The sequence below is a fragment of the Myotis yumanensis genome, unplaced genomic scaffold (assembly GCF_028538775.1).
Source record: "Myotis yumanensis isolate MYYU_CA2020_CCGP unplaced genomic scaffold, mMyoYum1.0.hap1 SCAF_23, whole genome shotgun sequence".
Lineage (NCBI taxonomy): Eukaryota > Metazoa > Chordata > Mammalia > Chiroptera > Vespertilionidae > Myotis > Myotis yumanensis.
Window position 1 is genome coordinate 9,104,657 of NW_027223774.1, and position 17,550 is coordinate 9,122,206.

Below are 17,550 nucleotides of genomic sequence, written 5' to 3' on the forward strand. Positions count from 1 at the left end.
CCTTAAGCCGGGCGCCCCCAACCTTCTTGGTCCAGGGGGTCTTCTCGGTGCCCACTCCCTTCTTGACCCGTGCACAAATTTTATTTTTGGTGTCTCAGCCCTCTCCTCCCTCCCCCCACTCCCCCCCCTCCCCAGCCCACTCCCACCCCCTGCCGCGCATAGCAGTCGAGAATCAAACCACTTTGGGGACAGGACAGACTCCGAAGCTTTACTTGTACGATCCGCCATCTTTGTTCGGGGCACCGTAACTTCCGGTCGGGGAGGAAGAGACCCTAACCTGGTTTCCGGGAGATGCTGGAATAGAGTTAGAGGAGAGGTTTGCGTTGGATTCTTCCAATCAGCATCCCATCTCGCCCTCTGGCGGCTTCGGATGGCAGCCAGATTTAGTGGGACTACGGTCATTCTCCAAGACGGGCACTGACCGTTTTCACCAAGGGATTGGGGTGGGTTCCAAATGGGGGAGGAGGGGACGGAGGGCACGGTACATCTGCTGTGCCTCGCGGCCTCCAGCGGAGTCCCCCTGTTCTGCAGAAGCAGCCGCGGCGGTGCTCCCGCCCGCCAGCAGGTGGGGCTCTGGACGTCTGGATCTCCGAAATTGAAGGGGGGTAGGAGGTTGGACTTGGGTCTTCAAGGGAGCAGGGCCTGGGGAGTTGAGTTTAGAGGTCTGAGGGGTGCAACAAACTAAAAAACTCAGTTTCCCTGACCAGGAGGTGCCAGGGGAGCTAGAAAGGGGAGAGGATTGGGGGCCCCTGTCTAATGTCCTCAACCTTTCCACAGCTCCCGTTCTCTGTCATCGGCTCCCTCAATGGAGTCCACATGTTTGGGCAGAATCTCGAGGTGCAGCTGAGCTCTGCGAGGACCGAGGACACCACCGTGGTGTGGAAAAGCTTCCATGACAGGTCTCCAAGTGATAGCTTGCAGCAGGGACTGGGCCCTGTTGAAGACGACCTCAAGGCCTGCCAGCCCCCCAAGGCCAGCTGCTACCCTCTCTGATCTCTGAGTTTCTCTGTATGAGAAGCGGGTTATGCTGGAGGAGGATGTAGCTAGAAGCCAGGATCTAGGGCAAACTACTATCCTCGCTGCCCTGTTCCCTGGCCCGGACTCATTCTTCCTTCTCACCTTCCTTTCTCACAGCATTACCCTCATTGTTCTGTCATCTGAGGAGGGCACCTCGGAGCTGAGACTAGAGAGACTGCTCCAGATGGTGTTTGGGGCCATGGTGAGACTCCCCAGGCTTCTTTTGCAAACCAAGGAATCTGAACTCTCAGCATCCTTCTCCCTCAGACCCAGCAGTCCAGCCCCCAACACCTTTCTCCTCCAAAACCTAGGAATCCTGGCTCCTAGTCCCTCCTCCCTCAGACTCATGAGTCCAGATCCCCAGCCCCTGCTTTCTTCTAAGACGTCCAGGGCCCCTATTCTCTTATATGGTTCTTCTAGGTTCTTCTTGTGGGACTTGAAGAACTGACCAACATCAGCAATGTAGAAAGACTGAAGAAGGAGTTGAGGGTGAGGCTACTGATACTTGGGGACTACAGTGCCCAGCAGCCCCTGGGGCAGCCTGCCCTGTGGATTCTTGGGGCAGCTCAGTTTTCTGACCCTGGAGTAGGCCCACCCAGAAGGGCCACTTTTTTTAGGGGGGGGGGGGGCAGCAGATCTAGGTGCCTCCCTTCTCCCTCTGCTAGGCCTGTTACCGCCTCATTGACAGCTTCCTGGGGGACTCAGAGCTCATTGGAGACCTGACCCAGTGTGTGGACTGTATGGTTCCTCCGGAGGGATCCCTCTTTCAGGTATTGGGGAAGCCTTGGGAACCCTTAAACCTGTCTTTATGCCCTGTCTCAGTCCCCATTCTCTTACCCCTGGACCATTGCCTCCACCTCTTCCCATCCTCAGGACTTCCAGTCCAACCCCCACTTGGCCCCAGAAAGATCTTTTTACACCCAGAGCTGACCCAGCCCCTCCCCTTAGCACAGACCTCTCACGGCTTCCATCCCCTCCTCCCTCCCCCAGGACAAAGTCCCAGCCCTTGCCCAGTTGCCTCAGGAGTCCCACAAATCTCAACAATTTCCCAGCTTCCCTGCCTTAGCATATGCTGTTCCTTCTGTGCTGGGAATCTCTATTTACCCTTTTAAAAATACTGCTCTTGTGGATTCACCAGGTATGGCCACCTCCAGGAGCCTTAAGGTGGTTGATTGTACCTACTTGGCACACAGTAGGACTCAATAAACAGTAGCTGCTGCTGTGATTGTTAGCTTCAGTAGCTCATGCTGGCAGGGCAGTAAATAGATGCCTTACCTGTTTAACTTCAGAATGTGACTTGGGGATTGTAACTGCATGTGGCGATGAAGGAGCCCAGGCCCAGGGAGGGTGAGACACTTGAGCATGGCCACAAGGCAAACTTGGAATTGTATGCCAGTCTGTTCCCACTCCTCGCCCATGTAGGAAGTCACTGTGCCCCTAGTCTGTTCCCACTCCTCGCCCATGTAGGAAGTCACTGTGCCCCTAGTCTGTTCCCACGCCTCGCCCATGTAGGAAGTCACTGTGCCCCTAGTCTGTGCCCACTCCTCGCCCACCTAGGAAATCACTGTGCCCCTATTCGTGTCTCCTTGCCCAGGAAGCCCTCTCTGGGTTCGCGGAGGCTGCGGGCACAGCCTTCGCCAGCCTCCTCGTGTCGGGCCGGGTAGTGACAGCGACAGAAAGCTGGTGGCGGCTGGGGACGCCGGAGGCCGTGCTACTCCCCTGGCTGGTGGGATCCCTGCCGCCGCAGGCCGCACGGGACTACCCGGTGTACCTGCCGCACGGGAGTCCCACGGTGAGTGGGTGGGCCCGGCAGAGGGAAGGTGGGGGCCTGGGACACCTGCGCCCGAAGGGGTGAGACCTAGAGGCGGAGTCGCGAGGAGGCAGGGCTTGCAAGGAGCTCTGGCCCGCTCACCCCGCGCCCCCGCTTCAGGTCCCGCACCGCCTTCTGACCCTGACGCTGCTGCCGGGCTTGGAGCTGTGTCTGCTCTGCGGGCCGCGCCCTCCCCTCAGCCAGCTGGATCCACAGGTGAATTCGCGCCACGTCCCGCTTTCCCCCATTACACCCTCCACCCGCGTTTCCCGGCCCCCCTCCCACCACCCTGCCCGCCCCAGTGCTCCTACTCGGTGCCGCCCCTTGGCAGCCCCGCCCCCACGCAGGCCCCGCCCCTTTCAGGCTTTGCTCCCACCACCCGTTCACCCCCACTTGGCTCCTCGCCCCATCCTCGACCCCCTTGCCTTCCGCCCTGTGGGCCCCTCCCCTCCTCCTTGGCCCCCCTCCCCCGCGTGCCCCTGACACTTCCCTGACCTCCCTGCGGCCCCCGCAGCTTCTGGACCGCTGGTGGCAGCCGTCGCTGGACTCGCTGCGGGCCTGCCTGCCGCTGGGACCCCGAGCTCTGCCCGCTGGCTTCCCCCTGCACCCGGACATCCTCGGGTAGGGCTCGGAGGGAGGGGAGGGTGGGTTGGGGGTCCTCATTCCTTCCTCCCTGGTCATGACACGCCCTTCCCCACAGGCTGCTGCTCCTCCATTTGGAACTGAAGCGCTGCCTCTTCACCGTGGAGCCTTCAGGGGATAAAGGTGACTGAGGTGGGGGCGGGGGGGGGGCGCGGCCGGGAGGGCCCTGGGCCCTGAGAGGGACGTCACCCCCGTTCTTCTCCTTCCAGATCCTTCTCCTGAGCAGCGTCGGTGCCTCCTCCGTTCCTTCTACACCCTCGTCACCGCCATGCACTTCCCGCCAGGTCAGCGGTGGGCCCAGCGCCCCCTTTGCACAGACTGGGACACTGAGTCCCAGTCACACAGGAGGGAGTGGGAGGCTGGGGGAACTGGTAGGACTCAGCCGGTACTGGGCATGGTTAAGGCCTGGGCATCCACGGGTGGAAAGGAGGGGCAGGGAGGCCCCAGCCTGGAGGTGACGCTCTCCTGGGTGATGTTAATAGTTAACCTGTTGCCAGATGCTTTATATGCAGTGACTCCCGGCACCCTCAGAGGTGAGGGTTACCTGCTGCTGTATAATCACTCCCATATTACAGATGAGGAAACTGAGGCTCAGCTACTAAGCAGCCGAGCCGTAGTCACACTCCGCTCTACTGCTTTGAGCACAGGCTTTCCCCATAGTCGGGGGAGGGGGTACCACAGAGTCCGGGCTAGTTAGGAAAAGTCCTAGAACCCAAGAGCCCTAGAGAGACAGAGGAAGGGGCCTAGGGTGACGCTACCCACCAGTGAAGAGCCTGATTAATGTAGCAAAATGGTAAACAGCAGCACCTGGGAGAGGCCGAAGACTGCTCCCTCCTAGCTGTTGACTCCACCTCCCCACCAGCTCCCCACAGTGGGGTGGGGTCCCTGGCCCCCCCCCATTCCTGGAGCTGAGTGCCTGACACTTGGTAAATATCACCTGCGTGTTTGCCATGTGTTTCTGAGTGAATTGTTGGGGCTGCACATAGTATCCCCAGGAAAGAGGGGGACCGAGGCTGGGTGGGAAGAGGGGCAGCTGAGTGAGAGCCTGTAGCGGATGGAGCTGTGAGGCCCTTGCCCGTCAGAGTCAGACTCGGGCCCAGGATGGGGTATGGCTCCCGCAGGTTGGCATCCCCGTGGCCCAACCCCACTGCTCACTCAGCCCTTCCTGTCCTTTCTCCAGAGCCCGGACAGCAGGAGGAGAAGGTGGAGGACACAGCCCAGCGGGCCCAAGTGCCGAGAGCCTGCTACCTGGTCTCAGGGACCGAGGAGCCAGGCACAGGATGGCGTCTGGTGGCTCTACAGTTGGGGCCCCGGCGGCTGCTGCTGCTGCTGTCGGCTCAGAGTCCCTGCCATGGGCTGCGGAGCCTGGCCACCCGCACCCTGCAGGCCCTCACCCCACTCTTCTGACCACTGGGCCCGAGCGACAGACAGGCACCCGGGCTGTTAGCGTCTCTCTGTTTATTGGGTCACAATAATACACAGCCCCTGGACGGGGAGGGGGCAGGAGGGGCCACAACAGGGTGGGTGGGAGGGGAGGAGGCGCCTGCTTCCCTGGCCCCTCTCCCCTCTGTGCTTGGGGGGGGGAAGGGAGGGAGGGGGCTCCCCCAACCCCCCAGAATGTAAACAGCAGCAGATGAACAAAAATAAAAATACAAAAGGCCGGAGGAAAGTCCCAGGCACCCCCCTACCCTGGGGTCTTCCCTGTCACCAGCGGAGGTCCCCTCACTGCTCCGATCCACCAAAGCTCCCTCAGTCCTAGGGGCTTCCTGGCACCGGCCACACTTCCGGGGGCAGGGTCCGGGGCTCAGAACTGCTGGGCCAGCAGCTCACACAGGTGACGGGAGACAGGCTCCTTGCTGGTGCGCAGGGTCAGCCGGTACATCTGGGGGGAGCAAGGGGGGGACTCAGGGAGGAGGCAGAGGGATAGGGCAGGCAGGTGAGAGGATGGGGAGCCCAGGAGTGGGGGGATACAGGGGAGAGAGAAGAGAGAAAAAGGAGAAAGGAGTCAGGAAGGTGACAGAAGGGACAGGAAGTAGGAATAAAAATGATGGGAACAGGCAAAGAATGAAAAATAAAAAGGCCAAGAAAGGTGGAAAGGATATAGAGACACAAACCAGGGAGGGAGGGAAGGGAAGAGGAAGATGAGCCAGAGGATTGGGGGGCGGGGTCTGTTGCAGGTGGGCCTCCCAGACCACTCACCTGAGCCTGGGCGTTGGGCTCCAGCCGGAGCAGACAGCCCACCTGCAGGGCTTTCGTCTGGATGATCCCGGCCCCCACGAAGTTCTCGGGGTTGGGGTCCACGTTGTCCAGGAGAGCGGAGCCAAACCCCAGGAGCTGGGGAGGGAGGGCGGCAGCCGTCAGAGGCGCCAGATCTGTCAGCTCCCAGGGGGGTGCACCAGTTCCCCAAACCAGCGGGAGTGGGCGCTGGCCGCATGTTACAGACGGGGAAACTGAGGCTCGGAAGTGACCAGCCACCGGTCCCCAAACCCCAGAGTTGGGAGAGGCGGCTGGGACGTCGGCCTGGGGGCTCCCTCCTGGGTCTCCCTGTCCCTCACCTTGGCCTTCGTGACTTCAGCATCCATGGGGTGGGTGGCTTTGAAGATCTTCTGCGCCTCCTGTTGGGGGCTGGGCCGGAAAGGTTCCAGTCAGGGCCCGGCAGCCCGCCCGCTGCCCGCCCGGTACCGGGGCTGGGCCGGCTACTCACAGGCTCAGCTGCTTCCAGCGCTGGAAGAAGTCCTGGGCCGCCATCTCTGTTGGCTGGAAGAACTTGTTGATGGTCACGGGGAGCTTCAGGGTGAGGGACTGAGGGGCGCCCCCATACCTGGCGTGGGAGAGAGGGCGCCGTCAGACCCCGCCCCTCACCCAGGAGGCCCCGCCCACCCGGCACCCCGGCCCGGACTCACCGGAAGCGCACGGACAGGAGCGGGGGCGCCAGGAAGTCCCTCAGACACTCGATGTTGAGCACCTGCTGCACCTGCGCCCCGCCGTCCACCTGCGCGGCCACGCGCTTGGTCTGCACGGCCAGCTGTGCCCGCGGTCAAGGAAGCCAGAGACCGCAGGTGGCCCCGGGCCCCGCCTCCCGGACCCCTCCCATGACTGCTCCCGGCTGCATCGCCTTTCACATGGGGCTCCGCGGCCGCCCTGGCCTCCCCCTCCTCCCCCCACTTCTTCCGCCCCCTCCCCCGCCCCCCCGCCCCAGCAGGCAAGAGCCCCTCTGGTTGGAATCCCAGCTCCCACCACCTCAGTGACCATGTGCCCTTACTTGGCCTCCCTCGGCCTCACCTGCGATTGGACGCTGTGTCCTCGGTGCTCAATGATATGATCCAGCACAGACACTGTCCGTGTGGCCGGCACCCGGGACGGGCAGTCGGTGCTCCCACCACCTCCCTTCATGCCAGCGACCCAGGGCTGGGCCTTCTGCATCTCTCACCCCCGCCCCACCCATGCCCAGCACGGAGCTGAGTGTTCAACAGGCCCCTGGAAACGGTGACGGGTGAAGCAAAGAACTAAACAGAAACAGATCCTCAGAGTTTGGGGGTCTAACCCCTAGTTTCACAGGCTGGGGATGGACCGCAGAGGGGAGGAGGGACTGGCTGCTCCAGCACTGCCTTTACCCCTTCCAGAGTTTTCCACCAGAGTTTTGCTGCTGCGCAAACCAGCCCATGAGGAGGAAGCGGAGGGTCCACACAGAGGCAGCGACAGGCCCGGGTCTCACAGGAGGGGCTCAGGTCGGCACTGGGACCCGGGCTGGCCCTCGAGCTCAGGAGGCACTAGAATCCTGGGTGCGGAGCGGACAGCGGACAAAGTCAGGACAAGGCCTGGAAGGGGCCAGACAGGGACAAAGGGCCCCGAGCAGCAGGGGCTGCAGAAGTACCGCCTCCGCACACCTATCTCATCACTTCACTGTCCCCTCCTGTCTGGGGGAAAAGGACACCCCTCCGACAGGTGACACTGAACCTCAGAACTAACAAGCGCTCAGGCTCTCAGGCAAGAGGGCTGAAGACGGGTCTCGACCTGGGTCCATCTCGTCCCAGGAAGGCAGACCCGGAGCCAGGGGGCTGGGCCAGGCCGAGAGGATATGAGTCTGGAGGTCCCCAGGGTGGACGACAGTGGGCGTGAAGCTCTGGAACTGTACTGAGGTCTTGTTGCCGTAGAAGAGATACATGCGGCCTGCAGCGACGGGGAGAGGCGGGCCTCCGTCAGCCCCGACTCCACACCCGAGCAAGGTCTCCCCGAATCCCCATCCTCACAGCCACCCCCCCCCCCCCCACATACCCAAGTTCTGCCGGAACTCTGACTTGACTCCAATCTGCAGCAGCTGGTTCTCAAACAGGACCCCGTTGTTCTTACACACGAACCTGGGGGAGCAGGGAGGGGGAGCCCAGGATGAGAGGGTGCTTGTCTGGGCTCTGCTTCGTGATCCCCGCCTTCCTCACTTCCCTCCTGATCTCTCCCAGACTCACTTATTCAGCAGTTCATCAGCCTCTGGGATGGGCGACCCGAAGTCCTCAGGACCTGGGCTGCGGGGAGAGGAGTGAGATGGGAGGGGCTGGGGGAGGTAAAGGCCTGGAACTACCTCATGGAAGGAGACAACAGGCCCTGAGAGGGCAGAACCCCGCAATCCATACACCCCGATCCCCCAGAGAACCACAAAGAACCCCAGAATCAGCCTGGTGATTGCCTCTCGTGGGAACAGGACTCTCGCATGTGCTGCCCCGCCCCCATCAGAGGACCCTATTTTCACTCCCTTCCAAGACCTTGACTCCACAGTTAGTTCAACAGGAAGCCTTGATGAGCGCTCCCAGTCCCCTAACCCTCCCTAGGGACACAGTCTGCCCACCAACCCCCTGAGGCCACCCCTTACTCAGCAGCTGGAGCTGGGTCAGCCAGCAAAGCCATGGGGCTCTCAGGAGCAGGCGGCTCCAGCTCGCTGGGCCATCCAATCCCAGAGCAGACAGAGAAGACAGGCGTGGCAGGCAGCCAATCCCAGACAGGCAGCAAAAGGGCCAAAGAGAAAGAAGGAGGAGGGAAGGAGAGAAGGAAGAGCAGGCTGAGACACGGTGACGGGAAAGGACAACAAAGGGTGGCCAGGGGCAGCCGAGAGCCCAGAGTGGCCAGAGGGAGGAAGTAGGCCGGAGAGGCGGCAGCCAGGTAGACAGAGGCACAGGGACAGGGAGGGAGGAAGGAGTTGGGGGGGAGTAGACAGAAGATGGGGAGCCCAGAGCCCGAGGCAGAGGGTACCTGAGGAAGGCCTCCTCGGGGGTGGGCCCCAGGCCGGGCTGGGCGACTGGGCCATCGGAAGAGACGTCCACCAGGAGGTTGCCTGCACCCGCGGGAGCCTGGGGTGCCGCTGGGGGAGGGGCTGCCCGCAGCCCCAGGAGGTCGGCGGAGGGTGAGGGTGTCGACTGCAGGAAGTACAGTCGTAGGTGAGAAGAGACGATTCCCCAGGTGGGCCCTCCCTGTGGCCCAGTCCTGGGGGACTCACCACCGTGCTGGGGGTGGGCTCCACACCCCCGTTGATGTCATTGCTGCTTGCGTCCCTCCGGCCATCGTCCAGGGCGCTGGCGGCTCCCGGCCCCTTCTTGCGCTTCAGCTTGGCCAGGATGGACGACTCGCGCTCGGGGAAGGGCGGCATCTCCTCCAGCACCGTGGCCTGCGGTGTGGGGGCGGGAGCAGGTCAGGAGGAGCGGGAGGGCGAGGCAGAGGGGGGGGGGCAGGTGGGGACCGGGCCCTGACCAGGACGTCCGTGCTGGCCACCGAGCTGAGGGTGAGGTACTCGACCGCGCGCTGCTGCAGCTCCACGTCCGCGTTGCGCAGCTGGGAGCCGGCCCGCAGCACGCCCTGGATGGTGGCCTTGGTCTCCGGGAAGAGGTTGATGAACTTGATGTAGGTGGACAGCAGCAGGGCCCGCGTCGCCACGCTGCACAGGTGGAACTTGGAGTGCAGCAGTGAGAACTGCACTGGGGGGCTGCGTGGGGGGCAGGGGTCAGCGTGCCAGCTCCACCACCTCCCACAAACCCCCGTCAGGTGCCGCCTCCCTGGCAGGGACCCGTCCCAGGCGGCCCCGGGGCAGTGGCTGCGGCAATGCTCCCCTAGACGCTCCTGAGAGCTGGGTTGTCCCTCACCCGCAAGGTTCGGGGCGAGGGGCCGAGAAGATTCCCATCATCACTGGCCCTGAGACTCCTGGGGTCCCCCCACCCCGGACCCTTCAGAAGTGCGTATGTTCACCCCCTCACCTGGAGCGGGGGTCCCCGGCAATCAGGTTTCCAAACTCCCCAAGGATGTAGCCGCCGACCTTGACCATATTCTCGTGACAGGCTGGGGCCTGGAGCGCCTGGAGGCCGGGACAGGCATGAGTGCTGACGCCCTGGCTCCGGTCACTCAGCTGTGCGGGCGGGGCTGACCTCGGGACCCTCCGACGTGTGTGGGATTATAGATGGAAACTGAGGCCGGAGGGGTGAAGTGACTGGCGCCAGCTCACACAGGCAGTGACACTGGGCAGAGGGAGTGGGCAACTGCTGCGGCCTGGGGATCGGCCACTGCACGCGGGCTGACCGCACGTTGGCCAGTGAAGGCCGGGCCCCTGTGTCCCTTAGAGAAGCAGGGAGACCAGGGACAGCTCTGTCCTTTCTCTGCCTCGATGCCCCTGGATGGGGGTGCTGACCTCAAACACAGTCTTGGCAGCATAGCCCTGGACGTCATCACGGTTGGTGACGATCTGCAGCACGCGGTACCACACCTCCTCACTCACATAGTCGCCTGCGATGCGGATGAGGTTGAGGATGGTGTCCACGTACCAGCTGTAGTCCACCGCGTACTTCTCAGCCAGGATGGCCACCTTCAGAACCTGCCGGCCGGAGGGAGGACAGGCATGCGTGTGTGCACGGGCGTAGGGTGTGGGCTCCACTGGATCTGGGCTCACAGCTGCCCCCATCTGGAAACCCAGGGGTCCAGGACCCCAGCCTCTCCTCCCTCAGACCCAGGGGTCCAGGCCCCCAGCCCCTCCTCCCTCAGACCCAGGAGCCCAGGCCCCCAGTCCCCCAGCCCCCCAGACCCTCCTCCCTTGGACCCAGGCCCCCAGACCCCCAGCCCCTCCTCCCTCAGACCCAGGAGTCCAGGCCCCCAGCCCCTCCTCCCTCAGACCCAGGAGTCCAGGCCCCCAGCCCCTCCTCCCTCGGACCCAGGCCCCCAGACCCCCAGCCCCTCCTCCCTCAGACCCAGGAGTCCAGGCCCCCAGCCCCTCCTCCCTCAGACCCAGGGGTCCAGGTCCCCGGCCCCTCCTCCCTCAGACCCAGGAGTCCAGGCCCCTGGCCCCTCCTCCCTCAGACCCAGGAGTCCAGGCCCCCGGCCCCTCCTCCCTCAGACCCAGGAGCCCAGGCCCCCAGCCCCTCCTCCCTCAGACCCAGGAGCCCAGGCCCCCAGCCCCTCCTCCCTCAGACCCAGGAGTCCAGGCCCCGGACCCTCCTCCCTCAGGCCCAGGGGTCCAGGCCCCCAGCCCCTCCTCCCTCAGACCCAGGAGTCCAGGCCCCAGACCCTCCTCCCTCAGACCCAGGAGTCCAGGCCCCCAGCCCCTCCTCCCTCAGACCCAGGAGTCCAGGCCCCAGACCCTCCTCCCTCAGACCCAGGGGTCCAGGCCCCCAACCCCTCCTCCCTCAGACCCAGGCCCCCAGATCCCCAGCCCCTCCTCCCTCAGACCCAGGCCCCCAGGCCCCCAGGCCCCCAGGCCCCAAGGCCCCCAGGCCCCCAGGCCTCCAGCCCTCCTAGGACTCACGATCTCTTCACGGATGGCGTAGTCAGCAGTCTCCAGGTACCGCAACATCTCTGACACGATCTGCTTGGCGTTGCTCCGGTCACACATGGCGTAGAGGAGGTCGGCCGCCCGCTGTCGCACGCTGACGTCCCGCTCCGTCTGAGGGAAGAGAGCAGGGGGTGTGTTCTGGGCTCCGTGTGGCATAGGGCTGGCCACCCAAGGGCCTCCGAGCCCTGTGCCCCTCTGAGGAGGCAGAGGAGACAAAGGCCGGGTGGGTGAGGAGAGCCTGGCCCAGGGTGGGCTCCGAGATCACACCTTGAGGGCGTTGATGACGGTGTCAATGTGGGTCTTGACCGCCTCGTGGGAGAACTCGGAGCTGGCCAGCGTGCACATGCTCTCCAGGGCCAGGTAGCGCAGGTTGGTCTCGCGGTGCTGCAGGAACTGGCCCAGCTGGTTGCAAGCCCGCACCAGGAGGTTGGGCTCACTGCCAGCGAGAGAGAGAGAGAGAGAGAGAGAGAGAGAGAGAGAGAGAGAGAGAGAGAGAGAGAGACACACACGGGACATGAGGAGGAGGCCTCGAGCGAGGCTGGTCCATCCGCACCATCCTGAGGACCCAGGTCATGGACGACCCGGTGACCCGGACCTCTAGGCCGCAGCCCAAATAAAGAGCCAGGAATTCTGCCTCCCGGGAGGGAGCTGCACCAACCCAGCAGGGTGCCATCATCCTCCTTCTACCTCGAGGTCACAATCCCCAGGCCCGCTCCCCTAGGACCCGGGATCCAGGCCCGCCCCGCCCCCACCCCCGCCCGGTGGGCACCTGTCGTAGTGGATGATGAGGCTGATGGTCTCGAAGAGGATGGCGTTCTTGGCATTCGAGTGCTGGACCTTCTTGGACTTGGGCGGCTCCTGGGCCTTGTTGAGCACAGTCTCCAGACACTCGACCAGCCTGCCCTTCACGGCCGCGTCCTCTGAGGAAACAGAGGGCACGTCCCGGCTGAGCTCTCTGCCGGCCCAGCTGACCTGCCCGGGGGGCGGCCAGGCCACGGCCCACCTTCCACAGACAGGGGCAGCCCTGCAGCGGCGGCCAGGGACCGGGTGACCAGAGAAGGTGGGAGAGATGCCGAGAGGACCCGACTCCACACCTGGGCGCTCGTCCGGCTGCGCTCTGACACCTCTGGGCAAGCGGCCCCACCCTGCGAGCCTCAGTTTCCCCTTCCGCAGCACCGATGCTGTTTAGGTTCCTCACAGACAAAGTTCCAGGAACCTTCCCCGGAGACACCCTGACACCCAGCACTCCCATGGAGCGGACTGCGTGCCTGAGATAGACAGACGCCAACCACAAGCTCACACGATCTCCACAGCTGCCGTTCCCTGCGAGGGGAGGCAACGCTGTGGACAGAACAGCTGCCACATGTTCCAGCAGAAATGCTGCACCAAATCTACCAGGCATTCAAAAGCAGGCAGTGAGTGGGGCCCTGGCCGGTATGGCTCAGTGGTTAGAGGGTTGGCTCTCAGGCTGAAGGGTCTTGGATTCGATTTCCGGTCAAGGGCACGTACCTGAGTTGCAGGTTCCATCCCTGGCCCTGGTCAGGATGTATGCGGGAGGCAACCAGTTGATGTGTTTCTCCCACATCGATGTTTCTCCCTCTCTCTTTCTAAAGATCATGGAAAAATATCCTCCAAAGAAGATTAAAAACAAGCAGGTACTGGGAGGGAGGGTGGCGGGGGTTGGGGGGACTGGGGAGACTATTCCAGACTAAGAAAATATTTGTGGTTCTAGATTGTACTGCATTTTGTTAAGCCATAAAAATAATGCTATGGACAACTGGGGCAGTTTGGTGCCTGGATTGCAAATGACACTGTGAGGCTGTTCTGAATCTTCTGAGGTGTGATGAGGGCACTGAGGTTCTATACTGCGTTCCTGGGAGACGTGTGTGGAGATATTTCAGGGTGGGGGAGTGTTCGGATGTTACTTATCTTCGAGTAATGCGGCGACTGTCTGAGAGCGCGTGAGGAAGGGCCCGATACAGCAGCAGAGGCATCCGGGCGCTACCTCACCGCTCTGGGAAGTTATCTCTGTGTTTGAAACTTTTAATAATAAACAGCTGGCGAAAGCCAAGGCCCCGGAATAAAGGTGGCAAATCTTCCAGATTAAGGGAGATGTATGAGAACTAAAAATCAAATTCGGGACTGGTATCTCGATTAGATCCTAGTTTGAACTGACCGAGTGAGACTGTTTGGGGGAAATTAGGAAACAGTGGGATTACAGAACATTAGGGAATCATTGTTAGTTTGATGTATGAATGTAGAATTGCTGTTGGGAATGACAATCGCCATAGTTTTGAGAAACACATGACAAAATATTTAAAGGCAAAACATCATGATGTCTGCAATTACCTTTAAAAAATATACATATATATATATATATATATATATATACACACACATATACATATATTTTTTATTGATTTCAGAGAGGAAGGGAGAGGGAGAGAGAGAAAGAAACATCAATGATGAGAGAGAATCACTGATCAGCTACACGCCACACATTGGGGACCAAGCCCACAACCCGGGCATATGCCCTGTCTGATCAGGAATTGAGGTGACCTCCAGGTTCATAGGTTGACACCCAACCACTGAGCCACGCCGGCTGGGCTGTAATTAACTTTTAAATATGTCAGAAACACATAACAAAATAAGAGCGTGCCGCCCTAACCGGTTTGGCTCAGTGGATAGAGCGTCAGCCTGCGGACTGAAGGGTCCCAGGTTCGATTCCGGTCAAGGGCATGTACCTGGGTTGCGGGCACATCCCCAGTAGGGGGTGTGCAGGAGGCAGCTGATCGATGTTTCTCTCTCATCGATGTTTCTAACTCTCTATTCCTCTCCCTTCTTCTCTATAAAAAAATCAATAAAATATATTAAAAAAAATAAGAGCGTGCCTACAAGAAACATATGAAGTCTAGGTGATGGGTATTTTCTACTTGCTTGTATGCTGGAATTTTTGTTGTTGATGTTAATCTGCGCCTGGATATCTTTTCCACTGATTTTTATAGAGAGTGAAAGGGAGGGGGAGAGAGGCAGAGAGAAGGAGAAACATCAAATGTAAGAGGGACACATCGATCGGCTGCCTCCCGCACGTGCCCCAACTGGGGCCTAAGATCGACCTGCAACCCAGGTATGTTCCCTTGACCAGGAATGGAACCCACAACCCTTCGGTGCACAGGACACTCACCACTCACTGAGCCACACTGGCCAGGGCTGGAAATTTTTTCATAATACTTGTTAAAATAATTGCTTGGGCCATGGCTGTCATTTCCACAATGTGAGAAAGGGTAGGTGAGGTGCCCGCCCTGGGCACATCCCAGATTTATAAGGTGGGATTTCTGAGATGGAAGTGGGCCTAGGTTCTACCAAACCCTTCTGTATGGCATGAGGAAGAGTCAAAGTGCAAGAGGCTTCCCCAGGGCCACAGACAGAACTCCTCGCTGGCTTCCACAGGCCGGGGCGGGGGGCCTGCGGAGTTGCCTGTATCACACATACACTGGGACATGCACACAGAGAGACATGCACATACACATATGTATACACATATGCACACGGGCATGTATGCACAGACATGTACAGAATGCATATACACACAGATGTATGCACACACAGACAAGCATACGCAGGGACATGCACAGGCACACATATATACACATATGCATGCACACATGGACATGCATGCACACAGAGACATACACAGACATGCCTGCAATGCCTGCAGAGACATGTATGCACACGCACACACAGAGACACACACGGACACCCTTGCACACACGTGCTGGCTGTACAGATTCAGAGCTGCCATGAGCCCCAGGCTCCCAGCAGGTGCTCAGCACGCGGCTGAATGGGAGGGAACTGGTTCCTCAGGCACCGACTCTGTGCTGAGCACCTCAGACCGGGGCCCTCAGTACCGCTCTGCGAGGCCAGACAGACGAGCCCCATGGAAGGGGGAGGGGCTCTGCCTCCGTCTCTGCCAGGCCTGGAAAGGCCACGTCTCATCTCCAAGCCTGTTTCCCTGCCTGCACATTGCAGGGGGGGTTCCCCTCACAGCTCTGTGGCAGGGGGGGCAGGGGGGAACAGACATTCCCGTGCAGGACCTGGCTCGAGGAGGCGCTTCATCCATGCCAGCTTTCATGACAATGGGGACAGGAAAACCCTAACAGAGCTACGGTCATTCAAACAGCACAGCCTGGGCAAGACCTTAGACAGGGACCTCCCCACCCAACAGGGCCTGGGTTTTCTCATCCGTAAAACAGGCCTGACACAGCCCCTGTGTCACAGGCTGGAGAGCGAGTGTGGCTCAGGAGACTCTGGCCCACCACAGGGACCACAGGGGGTCAGCAACGCCAGTGATCTGTCCGCATCTGCGCTACAAAGGGCGGCCACTGGCTTCATGCGGCTCCCGCCTGGAGCCTTCCTGGCGGGGTCCTGGCCTCCGGGCTGCCCCCCCTGCAGCCAAGGGACAGGGCTAGCAGCACTGGCTGCCTCTGAGAAGTCAGAGGCACAGACCCACAGCACCCACCCGCCTGCCCAGCGGGCCGGAGGCCCCAGATCCCAGCCCGAGGGTCGGCGGTACCTGGCGGGGGGTAGCACTGCAGCAGCCGCAGGAGCTTCACCGAGAGCCAGGGCGCGGGGACGAAGTAGTAGGTGTAGTCCTGGAGGTCGGTGGAGGCCGAGGAGACGATCTGGGGGCAGGAACGGGGAGGTGAAGCCGGGGCACCAGGCTGGGGGGGGGGGGGGCAAATGCTGCCTTCCCCAGAGGGTGACGGGAGGATCTGGGAGAGCCCGGCTGTAGGGGAACAGGATCTGCCCATCTGATTCCCTTACTGTGAGCTCCTGATTCCAACTCTGCGCCCCCAAACCCTGGCTACATCCACCAGCGCACACATCACACCCACAGTCCTCCCCCGAGACTGGAAGCCGCTCAGGGGCAGGAACTGGGTCCCTGGGCCTCATACAAGGTTAGACCCCAGAAAGGCTCAGGGGATACAAAGATGGAGAATTAGTGAAAGAGCGTGTGACTTTGTTTCCTCACGGCAAACTCCTACTCAACCCTGAAAACCCCTTCTCCAAGAAGCATTCCCACCATGCTCTGTGCCACCTCCATGATAGTATTGTGCCCGACCCCCAATGTCACTTTCTGCCTCCCCCACCAGGCTGGCCCACGGGACTATGTGGATGTGTGGGGAATGAATAAAAGAATGATGGAATGGCTCCCCCGGAATATATAGCTCAGTGGTTTGAGTGTCAACCATGAACTAGGAGGTCAAGGTTTGATTCCTGGTCAGGGCACATGCCTGGGTTGCGGGGCCCATCCCCCAGTAGGGGGCGTGCAGGAGGCAGCTGATCAGTGATTCTCTCTTATCACTGATGCTTCTATCTCTATCCCTCTCCCTTGCTCTCTAAAATCAATAAAAATTCATTAAAAAAAAAATGATCGAATGACTGAGCTGGTGTGCTGTTCTCTTGCCTGAGAAGCCAGGCCTCTTCTTACCTCCCCAGAAAATGTTTATATTGACTCCGAGTCCCAATTCAGGGATCACCACTCCCAGAGGCCTTCCCGGATTCCCAGGCTGGGTTAAGTGCTTCCTTTGGGGGCCTACAATGCCCTCTGCTACCTCCACAACAGCACAAACCTCCCCTTTTACGATCATTTGTGACTGAGCAGGCCTGCCCGCCACACGCCCCTCCTCCAAGAAGAAAGGGGGCTTCTTGAGACTGAGGCCTGACGCATCCATGTTCCCCACCAGCCCACAGAGCCGGGCTCCCAGGACAGGGCGTGGGGGAGGAGGGGAGAGAGGACGGAGTGAAGGCAGAGGCATGGGAAAGGAGTGGAGGAAAAGCAGAGAAAGCAGGAGGGAGAAAGACAGAGGGGCGGGCGGGAGGGAGGCAAGTAAGGGTGGCAGCTCTCACTTCCTGGGTGCTCTCCACGTGCCAGACCCCGTTCTAACGCTTTATATCAGTGGTTCTCAACCTTCTGGCCCTTTCAATACAGTTCCTCATGTTGTGACCCAACCATAAAATTATTGTCGTTGCGCCCTGACCGGTTTAGCTCAGTGGATAGAGCGTCGGCCTGGGGACTGAAGGGTCCGGGGTTTGATTCCAGTCAAGGGCATGTTCCTTGGTTGCGGGCACATCCCCAGTGGGAGGTGTGCAGGAGGCAGCTGATCGATGTTTCTCTCTCATGGATGTTTCTAACTCTCTATCCCTCTCCCTTCCTCTCTGTAAAAAAATCAATAAAATATATTTTTAAAAATAATTTAAAAAATTTAAAAAATAAAAAAAT

General features: G+C 60.6%; 2 protein-coding genes across 4 annotated transcripts in view; one reads left to right on the forward strand and one right to left on the reverse strand.

Annotated features, from left to right (window-relative positions):
- Window positions 1-295: 295 nt before the first annotated feature.
- Window positions 296-5,296, forward strand: FUZ (fuzzy planar cell polarity protein). Of its 2 annotated transcripts, none has more exons than XM_070401534.1 (11): window positions 296-565; window positions 778-899; window positions 1,135-1,219; window positions 1,438-1,506; window positions 1,683-1,787; window positions 2,612-2,809; window positions 2,948-3,043; window positions 3,342-3,448; window positions 3,528-3,592; window positions 3,679-3,753; window positions 4,650-5,296. In XM_070401534.1, exons 1-11 carry the CDS (start codon window positions 455-457, stop codon window positions 4,874-4,876), a joined length of 1,260 nt encoding a protein of 419 aa, XP_070257635.1. In that variant the 5' UTR covers window positions 296-454; the 3' UTR covers window positions 4,877-5,296. The 2 variants fall into 2 exon arrangements, with proteins under 2 accessions (XP_070257635.1, XP_070257636.1); XM_070401535.1 differs by having other exon boundaries at window positions 296-443.
- AP2A1 (adaptor related protein complex 2 subunit alpha 1) overlaps window positions 4,913-17,550 on the reverse strand; it is a 32,228-nt gene continuing 19,590 nt past the window's right edge. Inside the window, exons 7-24 of one of the 2 annotated variants that reach the window (XM_070401532.1) lie at window positions 15,841-15,949; window positions 12,037-12,187; window positions 11,535-11,703; window positions 11,241-11,378; window positions 10,134-10,316; window positions 9,706-9,803; window positions 9,206-9,437; window positions 8,955-9,122; window positions 8,711-8,874; window positions 8,334-8,399; window positions 7,933-7,989; window positions 7,745-7,827; window positions 7,549-7,639; window positions 6,373-6,495; window positions 6,174-6,290; window positions 6,025-6,094; window positions 5,669-5,803; window positions 4,913-5,351 (exon numbers count right to left, since the gene is read on the reverse strand). In XM_070401532.1, the coding sequence (XP_070257633.1) occupies window positions 5,274-5,351; window positions 5,669-5,803; window positions 6,025-6,094; window positions 6,174-6,290; window positions 6,373-6,495; window positions 7,549-7,639; window positions 7,745-7,827; window positions 7,933-7,989; window positions 8,334-8,399; window positions 8,711-8,874; window positions 8,955-9,122; window positions 9,206-9,437; window positions 9,706-9,803; window positions 10,134-10,316; window positions 11,241-11,378; window positions 11,535-11,703; window positions 12,037-12,187; window positions 15,841-15,949 (2,232 nt within the window). In that variant the 3' untranslated portion in view covers window positions 4,913-5,273. The remainder of the gene's footprint in view (window positions 5,352-5,668; window positions 5,804-6,024; window positions 6,095-6,173; window positions 6,291-6,372; window positions 6,496-7,548; window positions 7,640-7,744; window positions 7,828-7,932; window positions 7,990-8,333; window positions 8,400-8,710; window positions 8,875-8,954; window positions 9,123-9,205; window positions 9,438-9,705; window positions 9,804-10,133; window positions 10,317-11,240; window positions 11,379-11,534; window positions 11,704-12,036; window positions 12,188-15,840; window positions 15,950-17,550) is intronic. The other variant, XM_070401533.1, reaches the window with a different exon arrangement.